This window comes from Salmo salar, chromosome ssa24 (genome assembly GCF_905237065.1).
Source record: "Salmo salar chromosome ssa24, Ssal_v3.1, whole genome shotgun sequence".
NCBI lineage: Eukaryota > Metazoa > Chordata > Actinopteri > Salmoniformes > Salmonidae > Salmo > Salmo salar.
Window position 1 is genome coordinate 36,023,034 of NC_059465.1, and position 16,967 is coordinate 36,040,000.

General features: G+C 47.2%; 1 protein-coding gene across 3 annotated transcripts in view; it reads left to right on the forward strand.

The window, feature by feature from the left end:
* LOC106585809 (adhesion G-protein coupled receptor V1) overlaps window positions 1–16,967 on the forward strand; it is a 235,723-nt gene that overhangs the window by 123,406 nt on the left and 95,350 nt on the right. For 2 of the 3 annotated variants that reach the window (XM_014172456.2, XM_014172457.2), the window contains 6 exons: window positions 1,765–2,172; window positions 3,313–3,497; window positions 3,694–3,943; window positions 4,442–4,581; window positions 5,575–5,735; window positions 6,279–6,379. In XM_014172456.2, coding sequence (XP_014027931.2) covers window positions 1,765–2,172; window positions 3,313–3,497; window positions 3,694–3,943; window positions 4,442–4,581; window positions 5,575–5,735; window positions 6,279–6,379 — 1,245 coding nt within the window. Of the gene's footprint in view, window positions 1–1,764; window positions 2,173–3,312; window positions 3,498–3,693; window positions 3,944–4,441; window positions 4,582–5,574; window positions 5,736–6,278; window positions 6,380–16,967 lie in introns of those variants that run through there. The other variant, XR_001324033.2, reaches the window with a different exon arrangement.

Genomic DNA, 16,967 nt, shown 5'->3' on the forward strand with positions numbered 1-16,967 from the left:
TACTGTCTCCACATCCTGTTACATATAACCAGGTTAACTACTGTCTCCACATCCTGTTACATATAACTAGGTTAACTACTGTCTCCACATCCTGTTACATATAACTAGGTTAACTACTGTCTCCACATCCTGTTACATATAACCAGGTTAACTACTGTCTCCACATCCTGTTACATATAACCAGGTTAACTACTGTCTCCACATCCTGTTACATATGACCAGGTTAACTACTGTCTCCACATCCTGTTACATATGACCAGGTTAACTACTGTCTCCACATCCTGTTACATATGACCAGGTTTACTCCAGTCTCCACATCCTGTTACATATGACCAGGTTTACTCCAGTCTCCACATCCTGTTACATATGACCAGGTTATCTCCAGTCTCCACATCCTGTTACATATGACCAGGTTATCTCCAGTCTCCACATCCTGTTACATATGACCAGGTTAACTACTGTCTCCACATCCTGTTACATATGACCAGGTTAACTACTGTCTCCACATCCTGTTACATATGACCAGGTTAACTACTGTCTCCACATCCTGTTACATATGACCAGGTTAACTACTGTCTCCACATCCTGTTACATATGACCAGGTTAACTACTGTCTCCACATCCTGTTACATATGACCAGGTTAACTACTGTCTCAACATCCTGTTACATATGACCAGGTTAACTCCAGTCATCTTATCCTGTTACATATGACCAGGTTAACTACTGTCTCAACATCCTGTTACATATGACCAGGTTAACTCCAGTCATCTTATCCTGTTACATATGACCAGGTTAACTCCAGTCATCTTATCCTGTTACATATGACCAGGTTAACTACTGTCTCAACATCCTGTTACATATGACCAGGTTAACTACTGTCTCCACATCCTGTTACATATGACCAGGTTAACTACTGTCTCCACATCCTGTTACATATGACCAGGTTATCTCCAGTCTCCACATCCTGTTACATATGACTAGGTTAACTCCAGTCATCTTATCCTGTTACATATGACCAGGTTAACTCCAGTCTCCACATCCTGTTACATATGACCAGGTTAACTCCAGTCATCCTGTTACATATGACCAGGTTATCTCCAGTCTCCACATCCTGTTACTTCTCACCAGGTTACCTCCAGTCTCCACATCCTGTTACATATGACCAGGTTATCTCCTGTCATCTTTCACACAGTACTGATGTTCTAAGAATACATATCAATGGCTCAAAGGACGCAAAGTCCCTCCACATTCATTTGTCCTTTTCCCTTCTGTTTCTCCATGGCTCTCCAAACAATCTCCTCTTATCTTTTGAAATGCACATTCAAAGCTGTAATGACCAGCGACATACTGCATTTTCGCAGGTCCCCCCTACCCCATTCCTAACACCCAGTTTTATCGCTAATCTCATGCTATTCTGTAAATCTTACAATGAGGCTGAGAGAATTTAGCATTTTTAAAGCTCATTTCCTACTATTCTACACATTTTGCCATGAGGTTGAGATAAAGTGTTGCAGTTTTACAGCCAATTTCTTGTTTCTTCAACAACAACAAAAACATGTTCTTATGCTGTTTGGGAAGGGGGAGGAGGGTGCAGTGGTATTTGCAGGGGCTGCGGGGGTGGTTGGTACGCCAGTGGTAATGACACAACACCTACCCCCGATCCATTTATCCATCCATCTCTCTTTCTCTGTCTTCTTTCCCAACTCCCTCCATCTTTCTATCCTACTGTGACCTCACACTCCTGTTTCGTTGTCATCCAATAGGAAGTCCCTCGGGCTGAGGCAGTAGGCCCCACCCTGATCTGGCCTGCAGTGGCCGGGATGGACTTTCTGAAAGAAGAGGGCCAGCTGACCTTTGACCTGGGCCAAAGGAGCATAGGGCTGAACATCACCCTCACCCCAGACCAGGCCTCCTCCAACCCCCCACCGAAGCGCTTTCACGTGGAGCTGTATGGGGCCAGTGGAGGGGCCAGGGTGCACCCTGAGTACGGCCTGGCCAACGTGACCCTGGTGTCGGGCACAGAGGCCCAGGCTGTGTGGGCCCTGTTGGACCAGCTCCAGCAGCCTCTGGACACTACCATACTGGACAGGGTGCTCCAGGCTCTGCTCAGCAAGTTCACGGCACAGCTCACACCAGAACAACTGACTGCTGTGCTGGATGCACTGGGGAAGGTGAGAGGGAATGGGAGCGGGGGGGAGAAGGAGGAGCTAGTATTTCTGCAAATTGTTTTGTTTGCTATTAAAAGTTCAGTTTTTTTGTTGTGTGTGTCTAGTGTGTGTTGCATATGTGTGTGTTGCATATGTGTGTGCCTGTGTGTGAGTTTTGTCCCAGTACAAAACGATGACCGATCTACAGATGAGTTTTTAAAAGGTCTCTGTTGTCACTTAGTGTCTGACTAAAGCAGCACAATCCATCAGCCTGAAGCCAAGTCTGCTCTGTAATAGATAGGTTAGCTGATAATGTCACGAAAACGATGCACACGCTTCAGTGGGGCAGACGTCCGTGATTCTGGATGGCCAGATAGCTACCAACAATGACAAGAAAGTGCCACGTAGGTGACTCGTTTCAGCTAGTTTTATCGTGTTCTTCGCACCGTGTCTAGTTTTGAGGTGTTTGACTGATTTCATGTCAATGCTAATATGGCAAAAATGTTCTAGCTACTAACCAACAACTGTAACAATGTATTTAAGAGTCAACAAGCGCTCATTGTGCAAATGTATTTATGTTTTCAATAAACATTGGATATGAAATATAGTTTACATGTTGTCAACAATCTAAGCCAAAACGTTCTGTTTAGCCCCATAGTTGCGCACGGGTCGGTTTTGTTGCTAAACAACCAACCCGTCTATACAATGTGAGAGAGCAGATTGGGGCTAATGTCACCACCACACTAGGAATGAACTAACATGATCCTGAGAGATCAGAGAGATGGGAGGTTCAAAGAGACATCACTCTTAAGAGCTTCCACACACACTTACTGAGAGGCAAACCTAGCCTGTCTGTGTTTGCATTGTACTGTGTGTGTGTTACATAACCCACAGGGTACTGTGCGTGTGTTACAGAACCCACAGGGTACTGTGCGTGTGTTACAGAACCCACAGGGTACTGTGCGTGTGTTACAGAACCCACAGGGTACTGTGCGTGTGTTACAGAACCCACAGGGTACTGTGCGTGTGTTACAGAACCCACAGGGTACTGTGCATGTGTGAATTTAATAGGTGGCTCTCAGATTATTGGATATATTTGTCTTAGTCATAATTACCTCCAATTCTGCACAAACACAAACTGAGATTCTCTCTCTGCTTGGCCAGGTGCTTACGGAGGCAGAGCGCACCCCTATTGCGGACAGCAGCCGTGGCTTGACCTATGACCTACTGTGTGCCATGGCCAACCCCAGCCGAGTCGACACAGGGGGCCTGAGCCAACTGGCAGAGGTGGCCGAGCGCTTCGCCTTCTCCCTGCTCACACACAGCCAGTGTGGAGCACAGGCTCAAAGGTGAGTCCTGCCCCATGGGGGATTGTTGGTAAAAAAAACTCAAGAGTATTGCTGTCTATTATTTCTGCCGCTGACTATGTTATTATAGTAGATGTCTTATTTGAGGGGCAAAATATAGAATGGATCAACATTTCCCACTGTTAAAAAGAAGACTAGATGAGTTACATAAGAGTGTGATTTGTTGGTATTTTTAAAGGGGGAGGACCATTCTGGACACTTGTGCCTACATTTCCATCTCTTCCTACCACTGGTACCCTACCCAGATCAACGGGCACACGTTCACAGGCAAGAACTCAGACACCTTTCAGTTGCCAGAGAACCTCCTGGAGGTGCCAGCCTTGCCCACTGGCACCATCTCCCCCTCAGCCTGCCGCCGGGTGCAGCTCACAGAGTACAGCACCGAACACTGGTTCCTCACCGACAAAACCACCGCGCTCAACGGAAAGGCAAGCAGACCCACATACACTCAAAGCCACACCATGACAACTATTATCACTTACAGACTGATGGGTAACTATACTGGAAATGGGTGCCCTCTGCAATTCTTCCCCAAGTCATTATTGTAAAAAGTATTTTTTTTTCTCTCATTCAGTCCATTTATCTGGTAAAATAAAGGTAAATAAATATCAAGTTACAGGAGAATACCTGTGGTATTACAGTTGAAAATGTATTCCTAAATGGAACCTTAGTGCTTGGTGTTAACAGCAGGGGGCAGTGTTGTTCCACCGAAGCTCTGTGTCAGGTCTCTGCCACTAGGTCTTTACAGCTATAAAGACCTATAGTGTTTGTCCGTAGCAACCGTAGACACAGATCTAGGATCAGTTTACCCCTCCCCAATCCTTAGTTGAACAATAATAGGAAAAGCACAAAGTTGACCTCAGATCTGTGTTTCGGGCCAGCTCCATCTCACTCTGTACTGTAATGGTATTTCTCTGGTTGTGTAGGTGTTCTCTGCCAGCCTGCAGGGCCGAGGGTCACGACCCCTGACTGAGGGTAACGAGGTGGTGTACCGTATCCACACCCCCGGGTTGAGGGTCAAACCTGGCCAGTCTCTGTGCCTTCTGTGGAGCCAGGCTGTTGAGAGGTACGACCCCCCTCCTATACCCAGTTACTTTACTTCACATAGTACTATGTAGCTCTAGCACAACAAACAGAGCATTCTTAATCACACATTCTATGTTTTTTATTAATTCCCCAAAACGTATATTTCTCAACATTTCTGTTGCTATCCTGAACTTGAACCCATGTAATAATGTGGTGTGTGAGCGAAATGACTGTAGGACACAATCACCTAGGTGAGTTAAAGGGTCCTCCCCCTTCTTCTCAAGTCTGCTCTGTAGGTGTGAACCTCACACTTCAGGTCAGCCTCTAGCAGAGAGGTCAGAGTTCAGGGATCAGGTTCTGTCCAGCCATGACCTCTTTCTTTGGATATAGATGATCTCTGGTCTGACCTAGACTGCTCTGTGATGTCTGTGAGGGTTCAGTTTGTTCTGCTCCAGTTTGTTCTGCTCCAGTTTGTTCTGCTCCAAGTTCCCAAACATTCCCGCCCCTCAGAAGTGTGTTAGAAAGAACATTACGGAGGAGGTCCAGAGTGGGACTCTTGGCTGAACAGCCTGTAACAGGAAGCAGATTTCTTCGGTTTGGTTTGGCCCGTGGAGCAGCGGTCTCAACAATCCATCTCCCAGATAACCAAGCAGACGACAGCGTTGATAACGTCATCCTGAGGGGGAACAGAGAGGCCTGTTCAACTTCCTCCTTGTCTCACTGCACTGATGGCAGGTCTATTAAAGTTTGTCATGGACTTTGCGGTCATGACTAGGACAATCAGTCTTGTCTGTCAGGCACAAAGTAAATGAACTTCATTTTCATAAGGAAAAAAAAAGTTCTATGCTCTTATCTTGTCATACATGTCACCCTTTGAAATGTTCTGAGTTCCCTAACGTATCTGAGAGTGGACACATCGGAGCAACCAATCAAGCAGAGACACTACACAGCTGGATGTTCCAATCAGAACTTCATATGAACTTCCTAAGGCTGACTACTTCCTGTATTATCTCTCTCTCTCCCTCTCCTCTAGCTGGCTGTCAGATGGGCAGTTCTGCAGAGTAGTGGATGACAGTGGGAACTATGTGGAGTGTGCATGCTCCCACCTGTCTGTGTACACGGCCCACGCCCAGATGGCTTCCCTGGCCTCCTACAACGAAGCCTTCTACGCCTCAGGCTTCATCTGCATCTCAGGTACAGTATGGATGAAGAGTCTCTTTAGGTATTCAGTACACCTAGTTTAGCCTTCAGTCCTCGTTTCTACTATATCCATCTTTCTTTGTTTCTCGGTCTCTATCTCTCTATCTATCTCTCTATCTATCTCTCTATCTATCTCTCTATCTATCTCTCTATCTATCTCTCTATCTATCTCTCTATCTATCTCTCTATCTATCTCTCTATCTATCTCTCTATCTCTCTCTCTCTCTCTATCTCTCTCTCTATCTCTCTCTCTATCTCTCTCTCTATCTCTCTCTATCTCTCTCTCTATCTCTCTCTCTATCTCTATCTCTCTCTCTCTATCTCTCTCTCTCTATCTCTCTCTCTATCTCTCTCTATTCTGTCTGCCTCATCACTGTTGTTCCTTTTGGATATCGCTCGGGCCTCTTCCCGTCCTACAGTCCGCTCCCACTCGGTTTTAGATGGTCTTACTACAAGCATTTTTGATTAAAGTATAAAACATGGGTTTTTATGGTTGACATGGAATGACAAAGCATTTATTTTTGGTCTGATCCTCAGCTTTCGTCTTGGCCATCGTTTCCCACCTGCTGTGTTCTCGCTTCCCCATGTTTGCTGCCAAATTGCTCACCCACATGATGGTAGGCTGCCTTGGGACACAGGTATGAAGACCCCCCCGTATTGTCCCATCTCTGAATCTCCACACAACACCGACATGTCTTTCCCGGTCCAGATCGATGTTCTCATGCAAGCATACTGGCCATTTGGCTTTTGAGTGGTACAAACATCACTAGTTTCCCTGGCCTTTTTGTTGACTGTCAGGGTCTTAGTGAGCTGATTAGCACATTCTGACTGTGTGGGAAGATTTACACTAATGAGAAACTTTTGAAACCAGTGATAGAAGCATCCATCTCTATTCAGATCAATTTGCCTTGCCATATAGGTCAGCAGCCACTCTACTCAAACACACACACACACACACACACACACACACCACACGTACCCCCCACACACACGTACCCCCCCCCCCCCCAACAGGTGCTACAGATGTCACCAGATATTTTCTAAGAATTGTGCATAGGGCTGGACAGACACCACAACCTTACGGACTAGGCTGTTAGCCCTGACAACAAAACAATCCCCCTGGGCCCTTTCCCATAAAAACCACGGCTGCCGTTAACCGTTAGGGCGGTGAAAGAGAAATGTGGCCGGTGGGGGGCTACTGTGGAGGAGTGTCTCAGATCCTTCAGACCTGTGAGTGGGAGTGGGAATTTTCCACTGGTGCCCAGTGCCTGACAGACAAACACAGATCTCTACTAAACCTGGTTCTTCATGGGGCCAAACACCGTGGTCACGCCACTTTTATTGCCAAGTGGAGCCCCTGAACCTAAAAGGTTTTGGATGGAAAATTCCGTCCTGTCCTTGTCACATACTGTATTGTACGTTATTAAGACCCGGGTAGGCCCCAGTAAAACCTGGTAGACCTACGTAGACCCTGGTAAAACCGGGTAGAACCTGGTGGACCTGGGTGGACCCTGGTGGACCTGGGTAGACCCTGGTGGACCTGGGTAGACCCTGGTAGGTAGGTATGTGTAGGGGTGTTTGGCCTTCTGGTCAAGGCCTGGGTGAAGACTTGCTCGGTTGTGTGCCCTTCATAGCTGAAGGTCTGCTTGACTGTCTGTGGTCGGGACTTCTTTGTCTATACATATTCTGTTTAATGCAGTTGTACTTGCAAACCCAAATGAACAAAGTCTAAATGGTCATGTCTGAAACAACTGAAGAGGGTGAAGTATCAACTCCACATCTTCCGATAACTAGCAGTGTAGAGTTTGACCTAGAGTTCTTTGACACTGTGTGTTTGAACTTTGACACAGTCGAAGGGTTCAATGAGGTTGAATCTCTTGGAATAAAGCACCCACCACCACAACACTTCTGTTCATCCAACTTCATGCACCAATAGGATTGAAACCCCAAAATCAGCGGTTGCTCCACTGTGTACAATCCCATTACCTATACACATATACATACTTGTCCTATGCTGCTGGCAGATGGCCAGGGGTTAGGGGTCAGGGTTGAGGGCTCATCCTCTTTAGAGGGTCTCTAAGGTACCAGCTGTTGATCCACTCTGTGGTATCAGGCTGACCAGAGGTGCATCTCAATGACTCACTGACTCAACCCTCTGGGCCTGGGAAATTGATTGGAACATTTATTTTCCCTCCTCCAGCAGCAGTAAGCACCTTCCTCCACCTTTTTATTCTCCCTCTCACCACCCTCTCTCATTCTCACCCCCTCGCTCATTCTCAGCTCCTCTCTTATTCTCAGCCCCTCTCTCATTCTCAGCTCCTCTCTTATTCTCAGCTCCTCACTCATTCTCAGCTCCTCACTCATTCTCAGCTCCTCTCTCATTCTCAGCTCCTCTCTCATTCTCAGCTCCTCTCTCTCATTCTCAGCTCCTCTCTCTCATTCTCAGCTCCTCTCTCTCATTCTCAGCTCCTCTCTCTCATTCTCAGCTCCTCTCTCTCATTCTCAGCTCCTCTCTCTCATTCTCAGCTCCCCTCTCTCATTCTCAGCTCCTCTCTCTCATTCTCAGCTCCTCTCTCTCATTCTCAGCTCCTCTCTCTCATTCTCAGCTCCTCTCTCTCATTCTCAGCTCCTCTCTCTCATTCTCAGCTCCTCTCTCTCATTCTCAGCTCCCCTCTCTCATTCTCAGCTCCTCTCTCTCATTCTCAGCTCCTCTCTCTCATTCTCAGCTCCTCTCTCTCATTCTCAGCTCCTCTCTCTCATTCTCATCCTGTGTGCAGTCCTCTGGGTGCTGATTCGCCTGACTTTCATTTGGAGGTGTGAGGAGGTCTACATGAAGCCTCTGGCTGAGACACGAGTACCTTAACATTTTACTAGAGACTCTCCAGTGAAAAACTCACCAGAAGCGGGCGGGTGGAGCAAGCAGAGCGCGGTGGGTGGAAAGGAAGGGACAGGCAGAGCAGTGACTGTATGCTAGCAGGATAGTCCATATCTCCAATCGCCTTTGCTGATCGCAATGTTGTTTCCATAAGTGGATGAATTGGTCTAATGTAGCATGTATGGTAAAGCCTCAACCCTTAGCTACCTCTTCCAGTTGAAATGAGCTCCAAAAAAAGTGCACAATGACAATATTTGTTTTGTTTTGTGTGAATACAGCGCCAGTGACAAAAGACAAAAATAGAGACACGTTCTAATTGAGCGAAGCGACAAAGTGGACAACCCGCCCACCCTGCTTCGGTTGGGTCATTATAATTAAAAACAATGCATTCTAAAATAAATCACACACACGCCTCGCACGCTCACCGTTGATGAGTTTAGTCTCTCTCTCTCTCTCTCTCTCTCTCTCTCCCCCTCTCTCTCTTTCTCTATCTCTTTCTTTCTCTTTCTTTCTTTCTCTTTCTTTCTCTCTCTTTCTTTCTCTCTCTTTCTCTATCTCTTTCTTTCTCTCTCTTTCTTTCTCTCTTTCTTTCTCTTTCTTTCTCTTTCTTTCTCTCTCTTTCTCTCTCTTTCTTTCTCTCTCTTTCTCTCTCTTTCTCTATCTCTTTCTTTCTCTCTCTTTCTCTCTCTTTCTCTATCTCTTTCTTTCTCTCTCTTTCTCTCTCTCTTTCTTTCTCTTTCTTTCTCTTTCTTTCTCTCTCTTTCTCTCTCTTTCTCTCTCTTTCTCTATCTCTTTCTTTCTCTTTCTTTCTCTCTCTTTCTTTCTTTCTCTTTCTTTCTCTTTCTTTCTCTCTCTTTCTCTATCTCTTTCTTTCTCTCTCTTTCTCTCTCTATCTCTATCTCTATCTCTTTCTCTATCTCTTTCTTTCTCTTTCTTTCTCTTTCTTTCTCTTTCTTTCTCTTTCTTTCTCTTTCTTTCTCTTTCTTTCTTTCTCTCTCTTTCTTTCTCTCTTTCTTTCTCTTTCTTTCTCTCTTTCTTTCTCTTTCTTTCTCTCTCTTTCTTTCTCTCTCTTTCTTTCTTTCTCTTTCTTTCTCTCTCTTTCTCTCTGCTTTGTGGCCATTATTTGGGGTGTTTAATATTTGGGTCATGATATCCAGTTGACCAGGGGGGTGACAGACGCCCGATGCTACACACTGACAAGCCCTCCCCTCAGCAAGACAACTGAAGATTGTGCGGAGTGGAAATTTACCCGGCGCTGCATGTGTGTCAACCATGTTAGGGCTCTTCATACGAGCGGCAATAAGGCACATTTACCCAGGGTAATCAGAGAGGGGCTGCCATTTACCCAGGGTAATCAGAGAGGGGCTGCCATAAAGCACAGTGCTGTAGCTTACAGTGTGTGTGTGTGTCATCTTGTCTATGTGAGTTACGTGCATGCAAGCACGCTTGTGCACACACACACATACACACACACACACACACACACTGATGCACATGCAGACTTGTTTTCCCAAGAAAACATACTTCATGAGCTTACGTTCAAATGTGCAGGTTAACAATCTTGCCCTGGAGGCAGCTCTGCAGAGAGGTCACTAGCTGTCAAACCTAAACCTGTTAAACCTAAGCTTAAGCTTAAGCCTACTGCTAACTATAAAGCCTAACCTTAAATTAAGACCAAAAAAGCACATTTTTGGTTTCATAGATTTTTACAATATAGCCAATTTTGACCTGAAATAGCTCAGTTCTGCCTCCTGGACAAGACTAATTGTATTTATTTATTTTAATATAACCCTTGTTTAACTAGGCAAGTCAGTTAAGAACAAATTCTTATTTACAATGACGGCCTACCCTGGCCAACGCTGGGCCAATTGTGCACCACCCTATGGGTCTCCCAATCACGGTCGGATGTGATGCAGCCTGTATTCAAACCAGGGACTGCAGTGACGCCTCTTGCACTGAGATGCAGTGCCTTAGACTGCTGCGCCACTCGGGAGCCCTTATCTCTCATACAAACGTAGAACAAACCAAAATGTGATGTTCAACTCATAACTCGCCCACCACCGACACACACTTCCTCCCGAACATTCATCACTTTGTTCTGTTTCCCTCCCTGACCTCACCACCACTGGCAGTTTGTCATCAAATTCGTATTCATTGTTTCTCTTGTGTCTACTCGGTGTTTAGGGCACCTAGGTATTTGAATTTATTATGGATCCCCATTAGCTGCTGTCTCTTCCTAGGGTCCAGCAAAATTAAGGCAGTTTATACAATTTTAAAAACACTACAATATATTCAGAGATTTCACAACACACTGTGTGCCCTCAGGCCCCTACTCCACCACTACCACGTATCTACAGTACTAAATCCATGTGTATGCATGTGTCTGTACCTATGTTTGTGTCGCTTTACAGTCCCCGCTGTTCCATAAGGTGTTTTTTTTATCTGTTTTTTAAATAACATTTTACTGCTTGCATCAGTTACTTGATGTGGAATAGAGTTCCATGTTGTCATGGCTCTATGTAGTACTGTGTTCCTCCCATAGTCTGTTCTGGACTCGGGGACTGTGAAGAGACTTCTTGTGGCAAGTCTTGTGGGATATGCATGAGTGTCCGTGCTGTATGACAGTAGTTTAGACAGACAGCTCAGTGCATTCAACATGTCAATACCTAGTGATGAAGTCCATCTCTCCTCCACTTTGAGCCAGTAGAGATTGACATGCATATTATTAATAAACTCAGCAAAAAAAGAAACAACCCTTTTTCAGGACCCTGTCTTTCAAAGAAAATTCATGAAAATGATCTTCATTGTAAAGGGTTTAAACACTGTTACCCATGCTTGTTCAATGAACCATAAACAATTAATGAACATGCACCTGTGGAACGGTCGTTAAGACACTAACAGCTTACAGACGGTAGGCAATTAAGGTCACAGTTATGAAAACTTAGGACACTAAAGAGGCCTTTCTACTGACTCTGAAAAACACCAAAAGAAAGATGCCCAGGGTTCCTGCTCATCTGCGTAAACGTGCCTTAAGCATGCTGCAAGGAGGCATGAGGACTGCAGATGTGGTCCGGGCAATAAATTGCAATGTCCGTACTGTGAGACGCCTAAGACAGCGCTACAGGGAGACAGGACGGACAGCAGATCGTCTTCGGACTGGCAAAAAGTGCTCCTCACTGACGAGTCGCGGTTTTGTCTCACCAGAGGTGATGGTCGGATTCGCGTTTACCGTCGAAGGAATGAGCGTTACACCAAGGCCTGTACTCTGGAGCGGGATCGATTTGGAGGTGGAGGGTCCGTCATGGTCTGGGGCAGTGTGTCACAGCATCATCGGACTGGGCTTGTTGTCATTGCAGGCAATCTCAATGTTGTGATTTACAGGGAAGACATCCTCCTCCCTCATGTGGTACCCTTCCTGCAGGCTCATCCTGACATGACCCTCCAGCATGACAATGCCACCAGCCATACTGCTCGTTCTGTGCATGATTTCCTGCAAGACAGGAATGTCAGTGTTCTGCCATGGCCAGTGAAGAGCCCGGATCTCAATCCCATTGAGCACGTCTGGGACCTGTTGAATCGGAGGGTGAGGACTGTTACTTTTGATTTTGACCCCCCCCTCCCCTTTGTTCAGGGACACATTATTCAATTTCTGTTAGTCACATGTCTGTGGAACTTGTTCAGTTTGTCTCAGTTGTTGAACCTTGTTATGATCATACAAATATTTACACATGTTAAGTTTGCTGAAAATAAATGCAGTTGACAGAGAGGACGTTATTTTTTGCTGAGTTTATTAGCTCTCTGTGTACATCCAAGGGCCAGCCATGCTGCCCTGTTCTGAGCCAATTGCAATTTTTTGTGGCACCTGACCACACGACTGAACAGATGTTAAGGTGTGACAAAATGAGGCCCTGTAGGACCTGCCTTGTTGATAGTGTTGGAAGGCAGAGCATCGCTTTATTATGGACAGACTTCTCCCCATCTTAGTTACTACTGTATCAGTATGTTTTTACCATGACAGTTTACAATCTTGGGTTACTCCAAGCAGTTTAGTCATCTCAACTTGCTCAATTTCCACATTATTTATTAAAGATTTAGTTGAGGTTTAGGGTTTAGTAAATGTTTTGTCCTAAATACAATGCTTTTAGATTTAGAAATATTTAGGGCTAACTTATTCCTTGCCACCCACTCTGAAACTAACTGCAGCTCTTTGTTAAGTATTTCAGTTGCTGTAGTAGCTAATGTGTATAGTGTTGAGTCAGCTGCATACATAGAGACTCTGGCTTTACTCAAAGTCAGTGGCATGTCATTAGTAAAAATTGAAAAAGCAAGGGGCCTAAATGGCTACCCTGGGGAATTCCTGATTCTACCTGGATTATGTTGGAGAGGCTTCCATTAAAGAACGCCATCTGTGTTCTGCTAGACAGGTAACTCTTTATCCATAATATGGCAGGGGGTGTAAAGCCGTACACATGTTTTTCCAGCAGCAGACCATGATTGATAATGTCAAAAGCTGCATTGAAGTCTAACAAAACAGCCCCCACAATCATTTTATCATCAATTTATCTCAGCCAATCATCAGTCATTTGTGTAAGTGCTGTGCTTGTTGAATGTCCTTCCCTATAGGCATGCTGGAAGTCTGTTGTCAATTTGTTTACTGTGAAATAGCATTGTATCTGGTCAAACACCATTTCTTTCCAGAAGTTTACTAAGGTTTGGTAAAAGGCTGATTGGTTGGCTATTTGAGCCAGTAAAGGGGGCTTTACTATTCTTGGGTAGCGGAATGACTTTAGCTTCCCTACAGGCCTAAGGGCACACACTTTCTAGTAGGCTTAAATTGAAGATGTGGCAATATCGTCTGCTATTATCCTCAGTCATTTTCCATCCAGATTGTCAGACCCCGGTGGCTTGTCATTGTTGATAGACAACAATGATTACGTTGCGCTCTGATGACGTTGCACTCGGTGTATCCTATCTAACATAACTCCTCCATGTGGTGAATTGACGGCTCACAGTTTTGTATTTTATCCCAAGGCTAGCATATCACGTACTACTCAAACTCAGAGCATGTTAAACGTACAACCTGTCTCTCTCTCTCTTACGTAATTCAAATTCGTATTGCTCCCAAACTAATGGGATTTGTACGTCAGTGTTTTGACTATAATTCTTGTCAGTCGTTGCAGTAGAGGCATGCATTACGTAGTCAGATAGGCGATGGTGGTGGGGCCCTCGGGGGCCCTCTGCAGTATTATTTATGGGGAGTGTCTGGGGGGGTGTCTGTGTGCCATATAAATCTATTGATGATCATTTTTTTATTACATTTTTTTCTTCATTTAACCTTCATTTAACTAGGCAAGTCAGTTATTAACAAATTCTTATTTTACAATGTCGGCCTACCCCGGCCAAACCCGCCCCTAACCCGGACGACAATGCGCCAATTCTGCGCCGCCTATGGGGCTCCTGATCACGGCCATTTGTGATACAGCCCGGGATCAAACCAGGGTCTGTAGTGACGCCTCTAGCACTGAGATTCAGTGCCTTAGACCGCTGCACCACTCAGGACTACTTAAGGCCACTGATTTTAAGTTTTGTCTTCCTATGTGACATTTTTGGTGGTATTCTGCTTTCTGTTGACACACACTGAAGTTTATCCCTACGGTCAGGAGGTGTTTAGGTGATCATAGATGTGAGTAATACAGGATATCCTGTCCAGCAATGTGCACTTCCACATCAACTCTGCTTTAAGGATTTCCATCTGGAGCGATCCAACAGACCGTTGTATTTATTCTGGAGGGAGAGAGAGGGGGGGAGAGGGGAGGAAAGGTAGTTGCTTAACAGCGGGTTCATGACTCTTTACTTTGTTAACTTAAGGAGAACATTGTGCTCATAGCAGTGACACATAGGGTCTGCTTCTCATTACACAGGCCACAGTAAACCAATAAGCAGGCTTGTGACGTCAGAGCCTCCTCACAAGGCCTGTGTTATTGTCAGAGGCCAGTCCGGAGGGTGTAAGAAAGTCAGGGGAGAGGAAGAGATGCTGGCACTCACTCCTCTATTCCCATAACCCCCCACCCCCCTCCCCAGAGAATGACCCGGTGGGTTAATGCTGGAATCTCCCGCTACTGCAGACAGTTTATTTTTTTGGGGGGGCTGGTTCTCTTTATATTCATTCAGTTTCATGTGTTTAATGATTCAACTTCAGCTTGTGTTTGACCTGTGTGTCAGTGCTGGAATCTCCAATTGTACTTCAGCCATTGTTCTATTTCCCCATAATTTCTCAGCATGAAAAAGTCCCCATCTGATCTGGGTGTGTGCCATGAGTTTAACAGGTCCCTAGCTGATTTTCTCCTTGAAACCTATTTTTATTATTTAACTTTATTTAACTAGGCAAGTCAGTTAAGAACAAATTCTTATTTACAATGACGGCCTACACCGGCCAAACCTAGACGACGCTGGGCAAATTGTACCTAATGACACCATGCCAGGAAAGGGGAGGGTGGAGGAGAGGAGAGGACAAGATGGAGGTGAAGACAGGATGGAGGTGAGGAGAGGAGAGGACAGAGTGGAGGAGAGGACAGGGTGGATGTGAGGACAGAGTGGAGGAGAGGACAGGGTGGATGTGAGGACAGGGTGGATGTGAGGACAGGGTGGAGGTGGGGGAGAGGGTGGAGGTGAGGAGAGGACAGAGTGGAGGTGAAGGGACAGGGTGGAGGTGAAGAAGGGACAGGGTGGAGGTGAGGAAGGGACAGGGTGGAGGTGAGGAAGGGACAGGGTGGAGGTGAGGAGGGGACAGGGTGGAAGTGAGGAGGGGACAGGGTGGAGGTGAGGAAGGGACAGGGTGGAGGTGAGGAGGGGACAGGGTGGAGGTGAGGAGGGGACAGGGTGGAGGTGAGGAGAGGGCAGGGTGGAGGTGAAGAGGGGACAGGGTGGAGGTGAGGCGGGGACAGGTTGGAGATGAGGAAATGACAGGGTGGAGGTGAGGAGAGGGTAGAGGAGAGGGTGGAGAGAGTGGAGAAGAGGAGAGGGTGGAGGTGAGGACCAGAGTGGAGGTGAGGACCAGAGTGGAGGTGAGGACCAGAGTGGAGGTGAGGACCAGAGTGGAGGTGAGGACCAGAGTGGAGGTGGGTGGAGGTGAGGAGAGGACGGAGTGGAGGTGAGGAGAGGGTGGAGGTGAGGAGGGTGGAGGTGAGGAGAGGGTGGAGGAGAGGACAGGGTGGAGGAGAGGACAGGGTGGAGGTGAGGAGAGGACAGAGTGGAGGTGAGGAGAGGAGAGGGAGGAGGTGAGAAGAGGACAGAGTGGAGCTGAGGAGAGGACAGGGTGGAGCTGAGGAGAGGACAGGGTGGAGCTGAGGAGAGGACAGGGTGGAGCTGAGGAGAGGACAGGGTGGAGGAGAGGACAGGGTGGAGGAGAGGACAGGGTGGAGGAGAGGACGGAGTGGAGGTGAGGAGAGGACGGAGTGGAGGTGAGGAGAGGACAGGGTGGAGGTGAGGAGAGGAGAGGGTGGAGGTGAGAAGAGGACAGAGTGGAGCTGAGGAGAGGACAGGGTGGAGCTGAGGAGAGGACAGGGTGGAGCTGAGGAGAGGACAGGGTGGAGGAGAGGACAGGGTGGAGGAGAGGACAGGGTGGAGGAGAGGACAGGAGATGGTGGAGGTGAGGAGAGGGCGGAGTTGAGTTGAGGAGAGGACAGGGCGGAGGTGAGGAGAGGACAGGGCGGAGGTGAGGAGAGGACAGGGCGGAGGTGAGGAGAGGACAGGGTGGAGCTGAGGACAGGGTGGAGGAGAGGACAGGGTGGAGGAGAGGACAGGGCGGAGGTGAGGAGAGGACAGGGCGGAGGTGAGGAGAGGACAGGGCGGAGGTGAGGAGAGGACAGGGCGGAGGTGAGGAGAGGACAGGGCGGAGGTGAGGAGAGGACAGGGCGGAGGTGAGGAGAGGACAGGGCGGAGGAGAGGAGAGGACAGGGCGGAGGAGAGGAGAGGACAGGGCGGAGGAGAGGAGAGGACAGGGCGGAGGAGAGGAGAGGAGAGGACAGGGCGGAGGAGAGGAGAGGACAGGGCGGAGGAGAAGAGAGGAGAGGACAGGGCGGAGGTGAGGAGAGGACAGGGCGGAGGAGAGGAGAGGACAGGGTGGAGAGTGGAGGATGTTTCCCAGTGTGTTTGCACCTTTCCTCGTGGGTTAGACTCTGCCCCTCTTGCCCAGCAGACGAGGTCGCTCCCCGATTTCTTGTTTTACCAAAGAGGAGAGCTTGTTCAAAGATGGTGACCCCCCTTTTTCCAGACATTGCTCTGCAAACAGCGGCAGAGGGCTGGCCTTTCTCCCACATCTGACTAGCCCAGACCTGCGACCACGTGGACTG